The sequence below is a fragment of the Polypterus senegalus genome, chromosome 18 (assembly GCF_016835505.1).
Source record: "Polypterus senegalus isolate Bchr_013 chromosome 18, ASM1683550v1, whole genome shotgun sequence".
Lineage (NCBI taxonomy): Eukaryota > Metazoa > Chordata > Cladistia > Polypteriformes > Polypteridae > Polypterus > Polypterus senegalus.
The window spans coordinates 6,057,000-6,080,359 of NC_053171.1; the positions used below are offsets into that span (position 1 = coordinate 6,057,000).

The window sequence follows — 23,360 nt, forward strand, 5'->3', positions numbered from 1 at the left end:
AACTATCGAAATAAATGATATAAATCACTGCACTGACTGAAACTACATCCACAAACACACGTATCTGAGCTCTGACTGACGCTTACGAACACTCTCAGCTGTTTGTTTACAGTCGCACAAGCGGATACACGTGACCGCATTTTGGGATGTAACTCAAGACGTTGGTCGTAATTCAAAACTAAAATTTTGGCCGTAAATCAAGTTGTGTGCATGTCAGGCCGGTCGTATATTGAGGGTCGACTGTATTTTATTTAGTTCTTCATTAGTTTAACATAAGAATACGTGAAACTGTCAAAACAAAGGAAATGCCCTTTGCATTAAAAAAAAAAAAAAAAGCATCACAAGCAGGCAGAACATCTTTCACGCACTCTGGATAAGAGTCTACAAGAACTGGAAACTATTCTGAAGGAATCCTAAACAAGTCTTCAAGGAGAGATTACTTTCACTTGAAATTTTAATAGCAGTGGTGGAAAAGCTTCACTGTGTTGAGATCTGGTGACTTGTGATGGCCCTGGTTAGGACATTTGACACTCATGTCACGCTCTTCAAACCATTCACTGATGTCTTCTTGATCATGGTTGAATCCGCAGATGCGAAGACAGAAAATTATCACTATTGGATGAATGTGAATGACAACACAATAATTTGCACTCTAAGCCAAGTGGGCAACCCTGAGCAACATCTGGAGACTTTTGCTCTGATGAACTGCTTAATTAAATGTCGATTTCAATGTTATTAAAAATCTTTGTTTAATTAGACCCCTTGCTGGCCCACTCTGTCTCAGAAATAATGCAACTTTTACTTCTTCAAATTTCATAAAAAGAAACAAACGCCATTATTTGTGGTGTACAGCTGTTTCTTACTTTTACAAAACCTGTTTTGCTTCATTTTAATTGAGTTGTCAAGCATTAAGTTATTTTTTGGTGAAAAGAATTTAACAGAGTAACAAAGGAAAGAGATAATCAAATAAATTATTGCCATTCTACCTGCATGTGTGTTCATTATAAGCATCTGCATTTAGTACAATAAAATACAAGTTGTAGTGACTGAAGAGTTCTGACCTTTCATGGAGCTTCCAGAAATCAAAACAAAAACAAGCACAAGCAACAGAGTACCAAAAGAACAGGCTTCTAGTTTAGGAACGCGTTGGAACTTCAGAAGGCTGCGGCCACAGCTGCCCTCCAGGACCAGGCTTGCCCATGATGCTCAAAGTGAATCAGTGAACCTAAAACACGGCAAGAAAATGGCACCCCTCTCAGTAAAACAGCCAAAATTCAACACTGTTCACTGCGGGGAAATGGCCATTCAGGCCAGTAGACTTCTTTCAGCCTATATCACACTTGTGCTTTGTGTTATTTTCACCAGTAAAACAGCAATATTTTATATGGAACTACTAGCCATGCTACCTACCAATTGAAGACAGGTAATAGAATAATTTAAAAATATTTGCCCTCTCTTGCCCTGTATGTACCATCAGCAACTCTCCACTGCGCCCGTGTGTGTCTGAACCTCACCTGTCCACCTCTGGCACTGCCTCTCTTGAGCACGCGTCCATAAAGCCTGCTTCTCAGACTCTGACATTATTTTCAAGGCGCTGCTCTCACCTCCACAGGTACCCCCTGCGATCAGTGGTATAGACCGCTACCTAAGAATTTCACACAAACCGACACTCTGTTAACAAGTCAATACCAAATTCAGAAAACGTAATAGTACTAGTTTTTTGTATTTTTTTTTTTTTTTTTAAAACAGTACATTATTTCACTCATACAGACGAAAACCTTTGGAAGGCGCAATAACACATGAGACAAAGGTGAAGAAAACAAACTTATAGTAGAACCATGCCCTAATTTATCAAGGTTCCACGTTATTTGTGTTGAACCTACAAGTGCAACACACTGCTTTTGTGATAACTCAAAGAAGCGATGCCCGATTACTGTTACCGAGTACATAAATACTATGATATAATACATACTCGGCTGTTGTCAGTGTGTTTCTAGCGTTGACCATGTATACGTGCTCTATTGTTTCATTCATTTTTGAGTTTGTGTGTGTCAAAGCGCTGTGCTGAACTGTCACTGGGAACTATGAACCCGCATTCTCTGGCTCAGTCTAGCACTTTGTGGCGTGAGCTAAATGGAGAGGTCTATTCGTTAGCCATGCAGGACCCATTTCAGACCACTGTGGGTGAGCGGAGCACTTCCCTGGGGATGTCCGCTAATCTCTCTCTCTTTCTCTCCCCATGTGTGTGCCAGTCCCTACCTTTCCTTCCGGCATAACCACTAAACTCTCCTCATCCAAAGTGCAAATTCCACCCTTATTGCCAACTGTATTGCTTGGTTTGAAGATTTGCAAGGTAGTGGACATCCGTTTTAACCAAGCTCTTGGCTATCTGAGGCAGCATGATTCACATTACCTCAGAAAATTGGTTTCTCCTGTATAAAACTGCCTTACAGTGATGATGATGATACATTGAATAAATACTGAATCTTCGAGACTTCCCTCCTAGCTACCAAGCCTTTTCCTTTTTCCAATCAAAAAATAAAATCTATTTAGCAAAAGAATCAAGACATCCTTTATTAAAGAAAGTACACACAGTACTTATAATGATAAACTATACTTTTATTCATAATAAACAGGCCTATTTGTCAACCTGGATTCTAAAAAATATCTTTTAAAATAACAAAGGTAATTTACACAGATGTCAAAACTTTGGCACCTGACTGCTTATCTTTACAGTAGGAGATAATGTGCTTTCTGGAAAGCTAAGCGCTACTTCTGAATGAAATGTGTTTCAAATAGAAAACATGTTTGTCTCCTTTAATAGGTGAGCAGCACTACAATCTCTGGCAGGGTTTTACTACAAGTTATTTTCAGCACTCACTATGTTCCAATACAGTCAACACTGGGCACTGTGTGCCTGCTGAACCCACAAGATCATTTAAAATTACACATCCATGTCGACAGCAATTACAACATATACAGATTCGTAAAAGTTACCACTGAGACTTGATTATTATTGTTTTATTTATTTTTTGAATACTCTACCCCAAATGAAACATTATACTTAATTTTCCACTGTACCAATTCTAAAATTAAAATAATTGTTTTCTTGGAACAAACTGTAAAGTTTAATTTAACAAAACCATTAACTATTGCTCTACATGTCAACTCCAATGTGAAATGAAAAAAAAAAATCTTTATAGACTAAATCCCAGACTCAACATAAGCTCGATGGAAAATGCATAAAAATATTGCAGGACAGTATTTTAGCATATGTAATGAAATAAGAGGACTGAAGAAATTGACAGAACCTTCCCAGACTGAGCTGTAATAATTTGATGCATGAATCACACAAACACAAAAAAAAAAAAAAAATCAGTGCTTGATTTTTCTCAAAATCAACAGGTGTCAAGCATTTACAACTGCATACTTTCATTTGGCATGTGTGTTATGTGTCCAGACTCACTCTGCAAAACACATAGGCACACTCAAAGACAAAGACTTTGACGCTATCACTACATTTTCTATCCATTCATCCATTATGCAACCCGCTATATCCTACTACAGGGCCATGGGGGTCTGCTGGAGCCAATCCCAGCCGACACAGGGCATAAGGCAGGAAACAAACCCCGGGCAGGGCGCCAGCCCACCGCAGCACTAGATTTTAAATCCAAAGTATAAGTAGGTAAAGAAATTGACATGCCTCTACTACAACAATTAAATGCATATTTTATTTACTTGATAATCGGTACACTGGGACGGCAGGCGTCAACCCTCTGGGCAGTAATATGCACGAGCTCCGTTATGAAGCAATTTGTATCTAATAAACCATCGACATCTTCCTAAAAGGACCCAGCAGCTTAACCCAGAGGCACTAGGAGGAAGGAAGAAACAAATCAACCCAGAGTGGGAGGCCAGTCTTTCTTACATAATATTTGTGTTTAGACTTCCCATTTAATCAAAAAAAGTGTCTATGGGATATAGGAAGAAAACATGTGTTGGGCTAGGAAGTGAACATAACATAGGTGTCTAGTGCTGCGAGGTATCAACACTATCTACTGTGCCACCATTTGGAAGAGCTGAAAGAATGGAGGCATGATGTAGTGTAGTAATTTGTAATTTCTATACAGGGTAGCCATCAATTAGATAAAGCTATTACAGTACACAATAATTTCTACAATTTTCAGACCTAACCTTTGCTAACATACTGTAATTCAAACAAGTCACAGACAGTCAAGGCGCACACCCATGCCTGTCAGACACACAGTGTGATACTCCCAGCTTCAGTTACTGCTAAAGTACTCAGCTATAAGCCATAACAAAATCAAAACGGGAGGCAAGCTTCTGTTTGCAAAATTGTTGACAACCACATGTAACAAAGATGAGCCCAATCAAATCCTAAAGGAAAAATTAAAAACAGAAAAGAGCAACTGCAGCCTCAAGAAGCAAAGGAAAATGTGTGATCTGAACTGTGAAATTTGAAGAGAAGCTCAAGGTACTTTGAAGGCAGCACAAATGGCTATTTAACATCTCGTGTGGGTTGAGCCATAAAAAAATACCTCTCACTGGACTGGCTCCTAAAATGTATCAAACTTGCGAAATTGTCATGGCATAGTAAGAAATGTGCAATAATGATGAGAACTCATGAGTGAGTCAGGTAATCCATCATCACTTGAAATTTCTACTTGTGTAATCTGACATCCTCAAGGTAATGAAATCCAGCAACTGTAGTTAGCTGCAACATGCTCTTCTACTCACAGTTGTGTGACAACAGGCTAAAGCAACTCTAAATGATGCTCATATGTACACCAGATATTATAAAATAGGGTCTCAATCCTACAGCCCAGTTTTTATTCAAAATCACATCTTGACTTTTAATGTTTATTAAAGAACACTTGATCCCTAACAACCTCTAACCTAAATTTGATGACAAACGTAGCACTAGAAAATATTTTGTTTTCAGTACCTTTGATACTCATAACAGCATCTGATCTCATCAGTACCCAGCGGCTCACTCACTTATTACAATGCTCAGAAATCAAACACCGAAGAGTCCTTGCACTACAAGTATGTGGAAGCTGAGATTTGCTCTGAATTAGTTCTCTCATACTGTGCGCATGTTCTCAAAAAACGTGTCGTATGAATATAATCAGAAATCCTGCATATGGATAAACTAAATCTAAGAAAGAAGAAAAATTGAAATTAAAGACCGCTTTCCAACCACTCACAAGATCCGAGTCAAGGAATGTTTATAGCTAGATAGCCTTGCCATGGATTACTTATTACTGTTAGTTAACCTGCTGCTGTGAACAGCACAAAATTGGTGGTTAGCTGTCAGCAGAAATTCACTAAGCTTGTAAATCAAAATCTCAGGTCATGCCATGAACTATGTAAGAAGAGAAGACATCTGACAAATGAGAAGAAAAAGGTAACTCATTAGTCCAGGAACCGCAAAAACGCATCTACAGCATTACTCATTTACTGTTATGTAACAAGAGCTTCTTTTGGTCTTCATAACACTTCTAAAACATCAGTTGGTCGGTTATCCATGTCAGTGCAGTGTGACATATTGACATGAAGGTAAAATGACTTCTTAATATGTAGGATTGACAGGTCTTATACTAATATCAAGAGAAATGGGTCTCCGCTAAGCCACCTCAGACCACTCCAAAGTGACATTCTGTTAGTAGGTCACATTGCAGAGATGACTAAACACTTTACTAATGCTTTCTAAGTATTATCAAAATCCAAAGTGTTGTTAAAGTCTTGTTATATGACAGAAAATACATTTTTGGAGTACCTAAATAAGTGTTACGAAAGGAAAAGAAAAAACCAAAACAAAACAAAAAAAGCCAACCAAGCTCATTTGATTTCCTAATAGCTAGGGGAACACAAGATCTCATTCAGCTTTAAAAATTTTTGAAAGGTTTCTGCTTCAATTCACAATTGTAGCTCTACAATTAAATGAGTGTCCTTTAGAATGTGATTCACCATTTAAATATCTTTTGAGAATTCTGAGGTCCGGGATTAAAGTTCCTTATAACACTCTTTCTGTAAGAAGTTTTATTCACCGTCAATGTTTTTAGCACTAGGACTGTTCAGGTTACTCCACCACAATACACTGTGTTTTTTTGCTATGATCAGAACTGCACACAGTAGTCCAGACAGGAGGTCAACACTGTAATACAGAGCCTGAGCATAATGTTTCTTAATATATTATGCACAAACTCAGCAAATCCTTAGGACCATTATACTTATATTGGGTAGATCCTCCTTTAGCTCTCAAAACACCCTCAATTCTTCATGGCCCTGCTTCCACAAGATGCTGGAAATATTCCTTTAAGATTCTGGTGCATGTTGACATGACTGGATCACACAATTTCTGCAGATTTGTCAGCTTCACATTCATGATGCAAATCTCCTGTTCTACCACATCCCAAAGGTGTTCTATTGGAGTCTGGTTTGATGACTGGGGAGGCCACTGAACAACACTGACCTTGCCGTTATGTTCATGAAACCAGTTTGAGAGAACTTTGTGACATATTGCTTTATCATGCTAGAAGTAGCCATTAGAATGTGGGTACATTTCAGATGGCCATGAAAACATACACATTATAAAATGATTGGTGTGCCAAGAAAACATTCTGCAACACTATTACACTAATACCACCAGCCTGGACTGTTGACATAAAGCAGGTTGGTTGCATAGACTCATACTGGTGGTGCCAGATTCTGACCCTATTGTCGGTATGTCTCAGCAGAAATTCAGATTCTTCAGACCAGGCAATATTTTCCCAGTCTTCCAAGGCCCAGTTTTAGGGATCCTGTGCCCATTGCTGCCTCAAGATTTGACAAGTTGTGCATTCCGAGATGCTATTCTGCTCATGGCAGCTGTACAGAGTGGTTATCCGAGTTATTGTAGCCTTTCTGTTTAGCTTGACCCAGCATGGTGGCCATTCTTCTCTGATCTCTCTCATCAGCGAGCCATTTCTGTCATCAGAACTGCTGATCACTAGATGTTTTTTTTATTTTCTACAACTTTCTGACTATACTCAAGACTACAGAGTGTGAAAACACCAAAAGATCAGCAGTTTCAGAAATATATAAATCAGCCCATCTAGCTCTGATAATCATGTCATGGTCAAACTCACTGAGATCACATTCTAGTGTTTGATGTGGACATTAACTGAAGTTCCTAACTTTTACCTGAATTATTTTATGCATTGTGCTGCTACCTTCTGATTGGCTGAATAAGCAGGTGTACAAATGTCCCTAATTCCTCCTACTTGCTCAGTGAGTGTACTGTATGTACTAAATACTGTGTCAACTGCAACATATGTGCCTTTTTAAATGCTTCTCAATGTTGCCTAGCCAATAAAAATGCTGTGACAACATAAACCCTTAAATTCCTTTCAGTGGCTGTTTCCTTTAGGTCAGCATTGCCACTGTCTATGTATAATTTATGTTCCTATTGCCTGGGTGGCACTTTGCACTTCTCTACATTAAACTGCAACGTCTGTGTCCTCTCCTATATTTGAAGATCATCCAAATCTTACTGAATTCTTTTTGCGGCGCCCTTTGTATCCACTGCACCACCCATTCTTCTATTGTTTTAAATTTTCAAAAGGTTTTCTAACTACACCAGAATCCCATTAATATCAATTTAAAAGGAGTAGTATTGTGCAGGACATCTCTCTTATTTGTACTCCTTGTTTCGAGCCAGTTAGCCAGCTTGATTACGTATGTGCTGTGTAAGCAGTGACCAGGCAGACTAGCCGACATTCTTGTACAGTCATATTGGACTTTATGAAATCTAGCAAATAAAATCTGATCTGTGTCCCAACAATCCTGACAACTACTTCCTTCCTCTAGTCAACAGCAGTTTTGTAATATGAATGAAAAATGCCCAACATTTTTCCCCAAGAATGTCACACACTGACATAACAGTAAATGCAAATTCAACATTTAAAGTATACATAATAGATAAAAACATGCATTGTACTAATCTGAAAATAACTTGACACAGGGGTGTTTAATACTGAATCAAATTTAGTGTCCATTTGTCTTTTAATGGGTAATCTGAGCTTGTCTGATTTTCCTACGTCTGTTGAAATTCGGTTAAGTGAGAGGGCACAGATAGAAATGTTTTATTTTATTGGCAAATTAAAAGACTTTGAAGTAGGTAATGCTATGGGGCTTCCAAGGAACTTGTCCATGTTTGTTGGTGTTCTTAGTGAAGTGTGGTACTTAGCAGGTTGTCATCTGCTCTTAACTGGACATATGTCAAGTCAATTCAATTGCTCAGCATGCATTAGCAAAATGTCCCTTTGACTGGGTGAAGAACTGAAATCTGCGATTAGTACACCCCTAAAGCATAAAATGCAATTGTTTTTCTTTAAACTTAAGCTGGAAACCCATCTAGGGCATTGAGCGAGCCGGTCACAGCCCATGGGTTGAGAAACAATGGCTTGAAGCATTGGACAGCACACCAGTGATGCAGTTAAAGATTCGAATATCTTTGTGACAGTGTTGATATTTGTTAATGGAACACACTAAGGAGATAGCAAAAATAATTCAGAAAGATCTGGATAAGCTTTAGAACTGGACAAACGCATTTTAATGCAGAAATGTGAAAAGTGCTACATGAGGGCAAAAGGAACATCATTTATAAATACAAGATGGGAGACACTGTCCTATATATAGTAAGAAACCTCTGAAAACGACTTATGGGTTTACGTTGACACAACAATGTCATCATCTAAGCAATATGTGGAAGCATTTAAAAAGATAGAAAAAAATGTTAGGTTATATCGTTAAAATGGTTGTATATAAAATCAAGGGATGTTAAGCTCAGACTATATGATGCATTAGTGAGACCACATTTGTGTGCAGTTCTTGTCAACACGCAAAAAGAAAGACATAGCAACACTCAAAGCTACTCTGAAGAGAGCAACCGGGTGCACCAAAGGCCTTAAGATCATTTCCTACTCTGACAGATGCAGTGAATTACATTTATTTGCTTAGCAGAAGCTTTCATTCAAATCTACTTACAAAACAGATCAAAACATCAGTCAGTGGTATTGTTTGGGAACAACAGTTACAGGACAAGGATGAAAAAATGATTATGACAAATGAAGAGCTCAGAACTAAATACAATCCAGTTACACCTTCTAGATAATAAGAAACCTGATTGTTAGACAGAAATTCATTCAGCAAGAGAGTCTTCAAATGCTTTCTAAACAAATTGAGGGAGTCAGAATTTTGAACGGAGGTGGGCAGCGCACTCCATCAGCAAGAGCTACATATTAAGACTCTAGACAGAGATTTAATGGCACACTGAGAAGATGGCATCACCAGACACTGTTCACTGAGTGGTCAAGAAGGTCTCCGAATATACTGTATAAGTGCTGATCGATTGACTACTCTGTAGGAAATTTCAAGGATCTAAAACCAATACATGCTGCTACAGTGAGCCAAAGCAAAGATCCAAAGAGAGAAGTGACACATGCCTGCCTTGGCTGACTGAACACCAGACATACTGCTGCATTTGGAATTATCTGCTGTGGCTTGGGAACACATGCTGGTACTCTCACCAGCAGAAAGTTGCAGTGGTCTAGACATGACAAGACCAAAACCTGGCCCAGGAGTTGTGTTACACACTCTGTTAGATACAGTACGATCTTGAGATATTGTATAGAGTGAATCTGAATGATCAGGAGACTGTACCAACATGGTCTCTGAAGGACAGAATTAAACCAGTTTAGTCTTGAACAGGACTCTCTCTGTGTGTGGTCAAGATCTTCAAAATCCTGATAAAGTAGATCCAGCAGAAATTTTTCAGCTTAAAGGCCCATTTATACCCAACGCACTGTCATAAGGGTCTGCCTAGGAAGCCTGTGTTGTAAATTTCATCATCAGTCCCGGAACGTATACCCTCTCATTAACAACCATGCGTTTTCAGAAATTTGTAACCTCAGAGTTCGCAGGATCCCCTCAGGGTTGCTGGATATCATGGCCGGCCTGTCCACTGGTACTGTGAGTGCTGTGCAGCGTGGAGGCAGAACCTCTACGTTTTTCCCAGTTGATTCTGGGGTTCGTCAGGGGTGTGTTCAGCTCCTACTCTGTTCAATGCTTGCATGGCCTAGGTGTTGGGGGGTCCAGTGGCTGGGGGGCATCTGTTGGTGAAGAAGGATTCGCGGATCTTGACTTTGCTGACGATGCTGTGATCTTCGCGGAGTCAATGGAGGCTCTGATTGGGGAGCTCGAGAGACTGAGTGAGGAGTCTGATTTTGCGAGTGTCCTGGATAAAAACCAAGAGCCAGGCCTTTAATGTCCTCTTGGGCACGGCCATCAGCATTGTGTCTGTTTGCGGAGAGAGTGTCGACCTCGTCGAGAGATTTACTTACCTTGGTGGTAATATTCATGTCTCTGGTGACTCTTCCTATGAAGTCAGTAGACGAATTGGGAGAGCATGGGGGGGGTCATGAGGTCGCTGGAAAGGGGCGTGTGGCGCTCCAGAGATCTCTGCAAAAGGATGAAGGTCCAAGTCTTTAGAGTTCTGGTGCTTCCTGTCTTGCTATATGGTTGTGAGACATGGACGCTATCCAGTGACCTGAGACGAAGACTGGACTTCTTCTGTACTGTGTCTCTCCGGAAAATCCTTGAGTACCGCTGATTTGACTTTGTGTCGAATGAGCAGTTGCTCATGGAGTCCCGAATGAGGCACATGACCTGCATTGTGAGGGAGCGCCAGTTACAACACTACAGCCATGTGGCACATTTCCTCGAGGGTGACCCAGCTCGTAAGATCCTCATTGTTGGGGACCCGAGTGGCTGGACCGGGTCAAGGGGTCGCCCACGTAACAACTGGCTGCGGCAGATAGAGGGTCATTTCCGGAGGGTGGGACTGGGACCGTGTGTCTGCCTGGGGGGTTGCAAACCGGGATCTCAAGTTGTTTTGTCGTGTGGTGGGTGCGGGAACACACTGTACCAGTGCATGCTCCCCAACTTGATTTGACAATCCTGCATGTGTGGACTGCACATGTGCTAGACAAGAGAACAGGTGCTCAATGGAGGAACAGGTGTGTGAAGTGTCACAACACGCATCTCACAATCCAACATTAAGTGTACAGCGATAGCCAAATGTCCACAAATTCATAGTGAGAAACTGAAATAAATGTTTCTGCGGGTAGAAATACAAAATATCTGCAATATTGATATGTAAAATATTAGGGAAGGGGAGAGAGAGCCAGGAGATTCTATGACCGCACAGTGTCCTGCAGTGAACGCTTACACTACACAGACCTGTGTGGTACACTGCCACTGTGCGCATGCACATCTGTTCCAGGGTTCAGTTGGGCCTCAAGGGTGAATCACATACAGGAGGACATCACTGAGCATGGAAGAGGTGCTATATAAATTAAACGTGTTATTACCACGAGAAATTAAGGTTGAAAGTGCATTTATGACTGAAGCTAGATGGTACTTCTTTACTCAAAGACATCTGGGATTTGGAAAACTACCGAGACACTGAGCTGAAGCAGAACCCTTGACCATCTTTAGGCAGCACTAGATTGGATAGTTGGACATCTTGGCTACTAGCTAAGCAAACCATTTTAATGGACTTAACGGTCTCCTCTCATTCATCACATTTATGGTTTTATGAGTGACATAAGAAAAAAAGTTTCTTTCTTCAAAGATCTGACAGAAACCAAAGCATGTAGCCATCTTCCCTAGCAGCCAGCTCTTTTCCAGAATATACACTGACACTCTCTTACTTGGGCTTGTATTCCAAAAAGCATTGTGTGTGATGGGTAGAAATCACAGAGCCGTCAGGCAGCCCTGTCACCACTCTCGATGATAAACCGGAGATGTCAACTCTCACTGACAAGGAGGAGCGGCAGCTTCTGCATGCCCCGGAGGCACAGTTCCTCTCTATTCCACTCTCCATGACAAACACGGAATGATGCCCAGCTAAATAACGACCACAGAGAAAGGGAAGCTGGCAGGACGCCACAGCATTAAAATGGCTGCACAAGCAGGAAAAGTAGACGCACATACTTTGGCTTCCTGCAGCCCCGCACCACCTTAAAGTGACACCTCAGGCCAGAGCAGCGGCCAGCCTGGACAGCAGGCGCCGGTCACCTCGCTTTGTCTCTAACGCTATTCACTGGTCGCGAGACCCTCCCTCTCTAAGTTAACTTTCCGCAATATTTGAAAATAGACGCCCGGGTACCCTAGAAAGTCGTCCCCAACATACCTGGAGTTCAGCTCGTTCCACTTCCCAGTGCGCCCTCTCCATCTCGAAACGGGCCCATTCGTGCTGGATGTAGTGCAGAATCCCCGGGATGGTGTACTGCTGAGGCCGGGGCATCTCCTCCACTTGTGGCGGCGGCGGTTGCTGCTGCGGCGGTGGCGGCGGCCCAAGTCCAGTACCTCCGCCGGCCTGCAGGCTAATGTTATTATTGTTCCCTTGCTGTTGCCTTGAAGCGGCCATTCCACTTCCACCAACGCCACTACCACCCCTCCTCCTACTCCTCCTCCGGGGTGTTCATCCATTTTTATGAGGAAAAACAATACTCCGCTCTTGTTCTGGTTCCCTTTCTATACAAAAAAAATAAAATCTGAAGTTGAGTACTTTACACAGAGGCGGCCGTGTTTTAAGTAGCCCGCCTCCAGAGCCACAGGCGGCTGGAAGCGTTGATGTGTTTGGGCTGAGTGTCAGAGGAGCGCCGACTCGCCGGCCGCCATTACATTCCCTGGATGTGCCTGAGTGCTCGCGTGCGTGCGCGCGCTCGTTCTCGCTGCGGGCTCAGGGAGAGGGCCGCGCTGCATGCCGGGACAAGTGCTCCCAACGCGCGCATGCGCTACTCCTGAGTTCGTGGAGCTTGACGGGAGGGCGCGTCAACTTGTGTCTTCGTCCCTTGTCTTTTCTTTATAGAAGCTGAGGAAGTTACCGTTCATTCGGAAGTGTTTTCGGGATTTGGCCCGATACGGTTGAAGTGGGCAAGAGAGAGGCTGAACGGAATACATCGATGTGTGTCAGTCCGTAGAATTGACAGGCGGAGATAAGGAAAGAGCCCAGTGGACTTTCGGCTCGTATTACGCGTGAGACCGGTTCTCTCTTTCGACGTATTACACTTTAGGAAACACAGGTGAGTGTTGTCAAGTTTACCGGCGCGATCGTGGCTAGTGTGCTTGCAGGGTCACCGGGTTCCTAAAGCGATTTGCATTAGGACTGAAGGAATTTGACAATGAAGAGGAGCCCATTTAATCCATTTAGCTTGTTTGTTTGGTAAAGAGCTGAGCTGTGCCAGGTTTCTCATCCTTGTTTATGCTTTAACTACACCACTAGAAACCGTACGGTCAACGTAACAATTTGTGCAGTTAGTTAAACTGCCGCTTACCGGGTCCACCCTGCGTGGAGTTTGCATGTTCGAAATTGTCCTTAGTGTGGGCTGGCGCCCTGCCCTGGGTTTGTTTCCCTGCCATGTACCCGGCGTTGGTTGGGATTGGCTCCAGCAGACCCCCCATGACCCTATAGTTAGGATATAGCGGGTTGGATAATGGATGATTGGATGTCTTCATATGCAATTTAATTTCCTGTATTGCTTTCTCATGGTAAACAAACTAAGCATGACTGACCAGACCTTCCAATCCAGAGTAACCAAATCCTGCCTTGGAATTCTCAGGACAACCCAAACTAGTATTCCATGTATTCTTGGGTCTAGTTGCCCAGACCCCACAAGTGGCTTATCTTAACACCTGCTGTACTTCAGGGTCATTCTTGACTGTCACACTCCTCATTCATTTGTGCAACCCAGAGCAGGAGACTGTGTTTAATCTCCTTAGAGTTCCGTTTACCCCGGGGGAAAAAAAGCCAAAAATATTTAATTCGTTTTCAACCAGAAGAATTATTACTTGTAACAAAAACACGTAAATGTGAAAACTTCAACATAAATCCAGTAGGAAAGGTACGTCTAATGTCCTCTGCTGTACTTCTGTATATTTATCACACGTCCTTCATGTAATATGTTTTGAAACAGTTACCAAGGCACAGCCGGATGTTGCAATGGGGACAGCAGAAGAATGTTTCTTTGCACACGTATAAAATGGTAAAATGCCAGTGCCAGACCTGCATGATCAACGATACCCCTTGTGGTTTTGTAGGTTATCACAACACAAGGCTTAGTGACTTCCCCATTTTTCTCTGCCACAAACATTGAAAGAGCTTAGGTGGCTCATGTCTTTCTTGTCTTTCTACTGTCGCACCACAATGAAGCTTCATGGAACCAAAGTCACCATGCATATCACCATGGTTTGGTCTAACAGTGACTTATACATCAGTTTTACTATTCCTGTCATCATGCAATGAATAGTTCAAATTGTCATCACTGATTCATCACCAAATTGTTATCGCTTGTTTCATCTAACAGGTTCAGTTTCTGTTTGTTCTAAAACCGGCTTTACAGGTTTTCATTAACATGCCATTGTACTTCTTGGTTGAAGGGCTTTGCCCCACTCATGAATATTGATGATATATACTGTACCTTAGAGTGGTAAAACGCATTGAAATATTCATGATTTTTTTGCAGTGTGTGGTCATTTCATCTCAAGAATACTGTCTTGAGAGTAGTTTGGGCTTAATAATGTAAAGCAGATCATTATACTTCACGCCAAGTTTAACTTGGTCTTAAACGTAATTAAATTCAAAAAGGTTAAAGGATAATTTCGGTATTTTTCAAGTTGGATGTTATTTCTTCAAAGTCATGGTAAAATGACAGTGGAACCTCGAGTAATGACCGTGATTCGTTCCAAAACTCTGGTCGTAACCCGATTTTGTTGTAAACTGAAGTAATTTCCCCCATAGGATTGTATGTACATACAATAAATCCGTTCCAGACCATATGAATTGTATGTTAATATATTTTTTTTTAAGATTTTTAAGCATAAATATAGTTAATTATACCATAGAATGCACAGTGTAATAGTAAACTAAATGTAAAAACATTGAATAACACTGAGAAAACCTTGAACAACAGAGAAAACTAACATTGCAAGAGTTCGCGCTATAACCTTATGAACCGCTCGCTGTAAACACTGAGTTGTAAGCACAGTGAAAAAAACGAACATTTGAAAAATCCGTAATTTAATAAACCACAAAGAAAGTAACATTGCAACAAATCACGCTACAAACCGCTTGCTTAAAGCACTTTTTGTAATGAGTTTTAAGCACAGGGAAAAAAACGAACGTTTGAAAAATCCATAACTTAATCAACAACCAAGAAAAGTAACATTGCAACAATTCACGCTACAAAACCGAAAAATGAACATTTGAAAAATCCGTAATAAAATAACATCGCCTCGCTTACGCTATCCCCTGCAAGGTGCTTCTCATTCAGCCACACTAGCAACAGTTTTTTTACCTCTTCCAGCACTTGAGGCCTCTGCCTGGTTAACGCTGTAACTCCTTCTGCAACATCAGATGCTTTAATGGCCACCTTCTGCTTTAGAATAGTCGAAATCGTAGATTTAAACTTCTTGTACTCAGCGGCAAGATCAGTAATACGAACGCCACGCTCATACTTTTCAATAATTTCTTTCTTTACTTCGATTTCAGTTTTCTTCAAACCTTTCTTCTCACCACTCTTCACTTGCTTAGAAGCCATGGTTAACTGCAAAAGCACACAAAATACTGTAGAGCATAAAGAGTTCACGGCGAAAGCACGCACGTCTGACCGAGAACAATGCAATATGTGCGGAAATCATCGGCGCACACAAACCGAAAGGGAAACTGGCTTGTTTGTATACTGAGTGTATGGTCGTGAACAGATACAAAAGTTTGGCGAAGTGAACTTTTTGGTCGTAAGCCAATTTGTACGTGTTCCGAGACGTTCGTGAACTGAGGTTCCATTGTATATTAACTGGTGGTAGAAATAAGTTTGCCTTGGAAAAAATACCAAACTTCTTGTTGCAACCCAAAGATCATGACTGTAGGAGATTAATGATTACATAAATAGACCAATAAATACAGACTTGGCCAGAAGGCGTTGGTGCTCTTCCATTACTTAAAAAAGAATCTTAACTTTCTGTAAAATAAGTTGAAACTTAACAAAAGTAATTGACATTTACATTAGATTTACATCTGTTTGCTTAAGAGATGCTTTTATCCAACGCGACTTACAAAAGTCAGTCTGGGGGCATGACTACCAAATTGATCAACATAAGAGATGAGCACAGAACAAATTGCAAGTGAGTTCCCATTTCTAGGTTATAAAACCTAACAGTTGATATCAGTCAGACAGAAATTCAAATGAAAAATTCTTCAAAGACATTGCGGGAGTCAGAATTTCACATGGAGGTGGCCAGCTTGTTCCACCAGCTAGGAGCTATACAAGAAAACGGTCTGGATTTAGATATGATGCCATGCAGGGGTAGCAGCACCAGATGCCATTTATCAGTAGATCTGAGTGGTCATGAAAGCATGGGACCTCATAGTTATCCACATGTATAATTACATTTGATTATTTGGTTTATGCCTTCATCCAAGACAACTTTTATTTTTTTAGATAAGGAGCAGGCAGATAAAGTGAGTTGTTCATGGTCAGGATTTGAACCCACAATCCTCTTCTGGCAGCACTTCCAGGCATGGCGGAAGCACTGCAGACCCATCTTTCCAGAACTGTCCAGGGTTCTGGGGGAGGTACTGTTGCTGACATGTCCATTCCCCCAGTCTTCTCCTCAAAAGGGCATCCCGTCTGGGCAAGATTCCCGGCCGTCCATCACACTATATGTACATGTATATATACCCTGTGTGTGTCTGTATATAATATATATATTTGCAGCTTGAGATCCACAAAGGGTGAAAATGAATCACGTATCATAAAGTAGTTTTTATTCGTGAGCTTTCAGCCCCTGCCAGGAGCCTTCATCAGAGGATAATGGTTAGGACCCCCCCATCCACCGCAGACACTGACCTAAAACTAATTTTGCTATATATTGCCTTTGATTCTTGTAAATCTTAGCGGCTGAAAGTTCAGGAATAACAACTACTTTATGTGATTCGTTTTCTCCCTTTGTTTATCTCCAGCTACAAATATGCAAACTGGACCTTCACTTCCATATATATATTGTAACAAAGCCATACCTCTGACGTGGAAACAAGTCCAAGTGACTCAAGTATGCACGAAAACATAGGAACTGGGGTGCAGAAGAATGGAAGCAGGTGCTCTGGATTGATGAGATGAGGCAAAATTTGAAATATTTGGCTGTGGCAGAAGGCAGTTTGTTCGTCAAAGGGCTGGAGAGCGGTACAATAATGAGTGTCTGCAGGCAACAGTGAAGCATGGTGGAGGTTCCTTGAACGTTTGGGGCTGCATTTCTGCAAATGGAGTTGGAGATATGGTCGGGATTAATGGTGTTCTCAATGCTGAGAAATACAGGCAGATACTTATCCATCATGCAATACCATCAGGGAGGCGTATGATTGGCCCCAAATTTATTCTGCAGCAGGACAACAAACCCAAACATACAGCCAAAGTCATTAAGAACTGTCTTCAGCGTAAAGAAGAACAAGAAGTCCTGGAAGTATAACCAAATAGATCTGTTTGTCGATTTTTGGTCTAGGTGGATTGAGTATATAACCCCTATTGAACCCGATGTTTTTCTGTTATAGATCTTGTGTTTTATGAATAGGTATTGTCTATACATCCCCTGTCTTCTGTAAATAGTTTTTTTTTCTTTTTTTTTTCTATAATTGAGAGATAACCCAAAGAGATATATTGATCTGTTTTATGCCATGAAGAGCTTTTTTGATAATATATAAGCTATATCTGTTGTAAACGTGACAAAAGTCATAAACAGATGTATTGGATTGTATCTCTTATCAATAAAAACTTAAATAAAAAAAAAAAAAGAAGTCCTGGAAGTGATGGTATGGCCCCCCAGAGCCCTGATCTCAACATCATCGAGTGTGTCTGGGATTACATGAAGAGACAGAAGGATGTGAGGAAGCCTACATCCACAGAAGATCTGTGGTTCGTTCTCCAAGATGTTTGGAACAACCTACCAGCCGAGTTCCTTCAAAAACTGTGTGCAAATGTACCTAGAAGAATTGATGCTGTTGTGAAGGCAAAGGTGGTCACACCAAGTGTTGATTTGATTTAGATTTCTCTTTTGTTCATTCACTGCATTTTGTTGATTGATGAAAATAAATTATTTAACACTTCCATTTTTGAAAGCATTCTTTGTTTACAGCAGTTTTTCATACCTGCCTAAATTTTTTGCACAATTGTATGTATATATATATATATATACAGTGGAACCTTGGTTCACGAATGTCCCGGTTCACGTACAACTCGGTTCACGACCAAAAAGATCGCCAAACTTTTGCCTCGGTTCACAACCACACACTCGGTATACGAACAAGCCAGGTTCCCTTGCCTGCCTGCAAGCTGAGCTGAAAGAGAGAGAGAAAGAGAGAGAGAGAGAGAAAGGGCGAGCGAGCACGTGCCTGCTGGGAAGGGGGAGGAGGAGATTGCTGCCCGTGTTTGCCTGCCTATCTGTAGGCTGTAGTGCAAGCGAAAACATCCCCCTCCCCCCACAGGCAGTCTGAGAGAGAAAGAGAGCGGCCATGCTTTTTCATTTAAGCAAAGCCGCTCCTTGTTCATTGTTTTCAATAAGACGTGCACTCTCTTTGTGCTCTACAGTATTTCGTGTGCTTTTGCAGTTAACTATGGCTTCTAAGCAAGTGGAGAGTTGTCAGAAGAAAGTTTTGAAGAAAATTGAAATCGAAGTAAAGAAAGAAATTACAAAAGGTGGAAAAAATATTTACCAGTTTACTCATTTACCAATCGGAGAACCCTGGTGCTTTCAAGCAGCACAATGTAAACAAAGCCAGACTGCCAGTAATGTGGAGGGTCACAAGAACGTTCTTTTTGGAATGGCTGCATGAGGCTTTCACTCCCACCAGCTAAACAGCTAAAAGCACCAGAAACCCAAGAAATCACAAGAGAGAAAACACCTGGAGGAAAACACTTCATGCCAGAACTCGTTTCATGCAAGGTTAGTTTTCTTGGTGGTTTTTGTATTACGGATTTTTCAAAAGTAATTTTTTTAGTTCATAATGCGATTTGTTGCAATGTTATTTTTCTCTTTTTTCAAATGTTCGCTTTTTTCCTTGTGCTTAAAACTCATTAAAAATTGTTTACATGGAGGACTTCATCCTGTGATTTGTTGCAATGTTACTTTTTTGGTTGCATACGAGTTGGTTTTTAAATGAAGTTCGGATTTGTGCGATGTTTTTTTCTGCTGTGCTTAAAACTCATTTTAAAAACATTGTTTACAGCGATCAGGCTTTAGGTTTAATAGCGTGATCTCCTGCAATCTCACTTTTTTGTTTGCTTGTGAGTTGGTTTTTGCAAGCGCTTCGGAATTTTTTCTGCTGTGCTTAAAAGTCATTTTAAAAAAAAATGCTGCGCGAGCACGTGCTACAGAGAGAATAGAGAGCCGGCAGCTGACAGGGAAGGGACTGGGGGGACGGATAGGTGTGTGTGTGTGTTTGTGCGCTCGCGCTACACAGAGAGAGAGCGCGTGAGCGAGGCTGCTCGTGTAGCTGATCAGGGAGCCTGGGTGTTTTGTGTCAGTGTTATTCAATGTTTTTACATTAGTTTACTATTACACTGTGGATTCTATGGTGTAATTAACTATATTTGTGCTTAATCTGTACATATTTTTACATATTTACATACAGTTTGTACGGTCTGGAACGGATTAATTGTATTTACATACAATCCTATGGGGGAAACTGCTTCGGTTCACGACCAACTCGGTTTACAACCAAAGTTCTGGAACGAATTATGGTCGTGAACCGAGGTTCCACTGTATATAAAATAATTTATGTATATGATTAAAGAGGCATTATTGCCAGGAAACTACCAATGTATTATCATTCTGTATTCGAACACAGCAGGGATTGCCCGGTCCAGCACATTTTTATTCCAATTCTCAGGCTACACAGTGGTGCCATTTTCAATACTTTTCACGCAGTAGTTTAAATGCTACAGCCTGTGAAAAGTCATATACATAAATATGGGCCACCCTGTATGTGTATGTGTATGTGTGTGTGTGTGTGTGTGTATATATATGCTCCTTGTGCTGATCGACACATTTATAAAACCAAAGACGCTGATATAGAGGTGCGAAGGGATTTAAGTTTTTTCGTAGGCTTCAGGAATTCTTGTGTTAAAAAGTATTTTCTCCTTTGTGATTTCCTCGTATTTCTACTTATTCATAACACTTATTTGTTTCTGAACCCCAAACAAATTTATTATAATACAAAAGGCAACATGAATAAACACAATATATGATTTTAAAATGATCATTTGATTTATTGAAGGAAAAAGGTTCACTAACACCTACGTCATCCTTTTTTTAAAATCTGACATTGTATCTATATTAGAAAAACTATTAAGAAAGCAAAAAACAAAGTAAATTTTTTGCAGAAGTATTTAGTTTGTTAAGCAATACCCCACCCAAAAATTATATTTTTATATGTGTTATATACCCCATGGAGTTTATAGTGGTGGCCTAGAAACATTTTTAATCTGATGTATTTATAGATAAAGAACTTCTGCTAAAACTGAACCCAGCAGTGTCCAATGCTGATTAACTGCAATGAATTTGAAAAAACGACCATAGGAAAAAAGAAAAAAAAAATCTTATGTTACTTGTGCCCCATAATCCATGTGTCAGTTATCCAGTTGTATGCTCAAAACTTGCGAAATGCTTGCTTTTTTGCTAAAGTTTGGTTAAACAGTTTATTCTGCGATAAAAAAAGTGTACGTTATGAACAGGAAATAAATGCATTGGGCGAAGAAAGGCTTTTTGAATTAAAGACAGTACTCTTGACCAGTGAATGAAGAGAAGAGGCAGGTCCTCAATTCAAAAAGTCTTCCAAGACTGAGTACTTCCAAATTTGTGGTTATTGTTGTCTCTTTGAAAATGATGGCTTGCCATCTACCTTAGACTAAAGGGAGGTACAGCAGTTTACAAAAAGGAGTGTAAGTACTCTGTGTAGTACTTCTTTCTGAGCATGGGCATGTTGACTAAGGAATTGACTTAGTGGCAGCAGTGACATTGTGGATTTTGTACAAGGCAACAGTGGTGAAGTTGAGGAAAAAGCATCTGGAAGTACCACTTTACTTGTTTTTTTTGAGGATGGTTAGATGATACTTTGGTGTTGGACGTAGCTGATAATTTATTTTAAGGGCCATGATGTTCTGAAAAAAATAATAAGACAAGAATCTTGATGTAATTTTGCTCAAACTGCCCTTGGAGTCATTATGCTTAGTATTAAAGTAATAAAGTAGTTCATGCTGCTTACAGTATGCTGGCAGATATGTCTTTATGATGATGATGATGATGATTTAATCAATCCTGAAGTGATGAATTCTATGAAGGGATAATATCTATTCTATCCTTTCTATCTATCTATTATATAGTGCCTTTCACATCTATCTATCTATCTATCTATCTATCTATCTATCTATCTGGATATAAATCCTAAGCCTAAAAGTGCAACGATTTTATGTCACGTTTTTTTTGCCACACTTTAAATTGGGCTTATTTTAAAACCTACATATTGTGACACCAGGGGTCGCTGTTGCCCCGTGAAACCCCGCAGACAAACGTCCAGGACACCAAGTAAAAACACTAGAAATAATTTTAATTTCTTTTCCTTTTGATATTGTGCCACAGTAGACACCACACACGCCACAATAATCAATAATGCAATACAAATAATCAATCATAATAATACAATCCTACTCTCCTCCCAGCAGCTCCGTCACTCTACCTCCCTACTCCGGCTCAGCTTGCTGGGTCTCGCATTGTCCTTTATAGTCCTTGACCCGGAAGTGCTTTTGTCCATCTGTTCATGTGATTCCATAGCACTTTCGGGTCAGATGAAGACTTATATTTTTCTTCAGCTCGGAAGTACTTATGTTCTTCCATCCTGGTGACTTGGGAGTACTTCCGGGCTATAGGGAAAATAAAAATCCCCGTGTCTCCCTTCAGCATCACCTGATGGCACCCACGGCACCCAACCGGCTGTGAAGTCGAACTCCATCTCCCATGATGCCTTTCCAGAATCCGGGGCACCTCCATGCTGCAGGGAGGGCTCCATCTAGCGGCCTGAATGTGTTGGCCGGGATAAGCTACCGGCCTTCTGACACAATATATATGTTTGGTATCATTCTTTTCAGAATTTATCGAACTTTAATGTGATGCTGTTAGATTTTCACATTCTTATTCAATTTTTAAATTATAAACTAAAAAAATATCAAGAACTCACATCCCGCGAGCTGAGACTTTGTGCCAAGAGATTTAACCAGGCCTGGGGCAGGAAATAAAAGACAAAGTGTAGAACAGCTGCTGTACAGGTTTTTAAATGTTCGAAGCGTCATGTGCGGCATGGCAGCAACAGCATGCTAGCAGCTGATCGAGCAAAGAGGAGGTAAAAAAAAACTATTTGTTTCCCTTTGTATCACCATTTAAGAGGGGGTTTCGGAGGAGCAACCCCGTCTCCTTGGGGTGCGTTCAGCCCCCCTCTTCACAATGCGTGTGGCAGAGATGCAAAGTGGTTGGCGCATAGCAGAGGTCGGGGGGGTTGGCAAGCAAAGCAAGCTTGGGGGAACCCCCTAGTACTATATAAATGAATCAGGAGCACATTAGTTAAAACATTTCTTTTACTCTTTTGGGTATTAACATTAAATGGAGTTTCTCCATTGGATATCTGATGCTACTGAAAAGTAGCTACTTCAAATGTTTTGGGCATCTAATATAAATGCCATCTGGGTGGTGTACAAGGCCTGGCCCACTGGCAGGAAATGGCAGTACAGGCCTAGAGTACTTGTTACAGGGTGAGCCAAAAAGAAGTACCACATTTCAAACGTTTATTCTACCAAAACGCTACAAGATAAAATAAATTTTATTACGACACAAGAAAGGGAATGCAAAATGGATTTTTTTCACTGTGTTTTGCAAATGATGTCTTCAAGGTTGTGGCCGTCATTAGCGATTTCTAAACGCTTGCATGACTCATTTGGCCATTTCAAGGGAATAGTGGCGATTTCTTGGCTAACAGCATCTTTGAGGACTTCAAGGTTTTGAGGTCATTGTGTATATATCTTCGACTTGAGAGAACCCCAGAAGAAGAATTCACACGGAGTGAGATCAGGCCAATGTGAAGGCCACCCGACATCGCCACGCAGGGAGATCAGCTTCCCTGGAAACATCTCCTGCAAAACTTGCATGGATCTCTGTGCAGGGCCTATAAGCTGTTGCTCCATCCTGTTGACACC

At 40.9% G+C, this 23,360-nt stretch overlaps 2 protein-coding genes across 3 annotated transcripts in view; one reads left to right on the plus strand and one right to left on the minus strand.

The window, feature by feature from the left end:
- The window catches only part of strn3 (striatin, calmodulin binding protein 3), a 127,869-nt gene extending 115,103 nt beyond the window's left edge, over window positions 1-12,766 (minus strand). Inside the window, 2 exon segments of the mRNA XM_039741231.1 lie at window positions 12,260-12,523; window positions 12,526-12,766. Coding sequence (XP_039597165.1) covers window positions 12,260-12,523; window positions 12,526-12,558 — 297 coding nt within the window. The 5' untranslated portion in view covers window positions 12,559-12,766.
- A 102-nt stretch (window positions 12,767-12,868) lies between these two features.
- The window catches only part of ap4s1 (adaptor related protein complex 4 subunit sigma 1), a 31,343-nt gene continuing 20,851 nt past the window's right edge, over window positions 12,869-23,360 (plus strand). Inside the window, exon 1 of one of the 2 annotated variants that reach the window (XM_039741233.1) lies at window positions 12,869-13,154. The gene's annotated coding sequence lies outside the window, so the exon portion shown is untranslated. The remainder of the gene's footprint in view (window positions 13,155-23,360) is intronic. The other variant, XM_039741232.1, reaches the window with a different exon arrangement.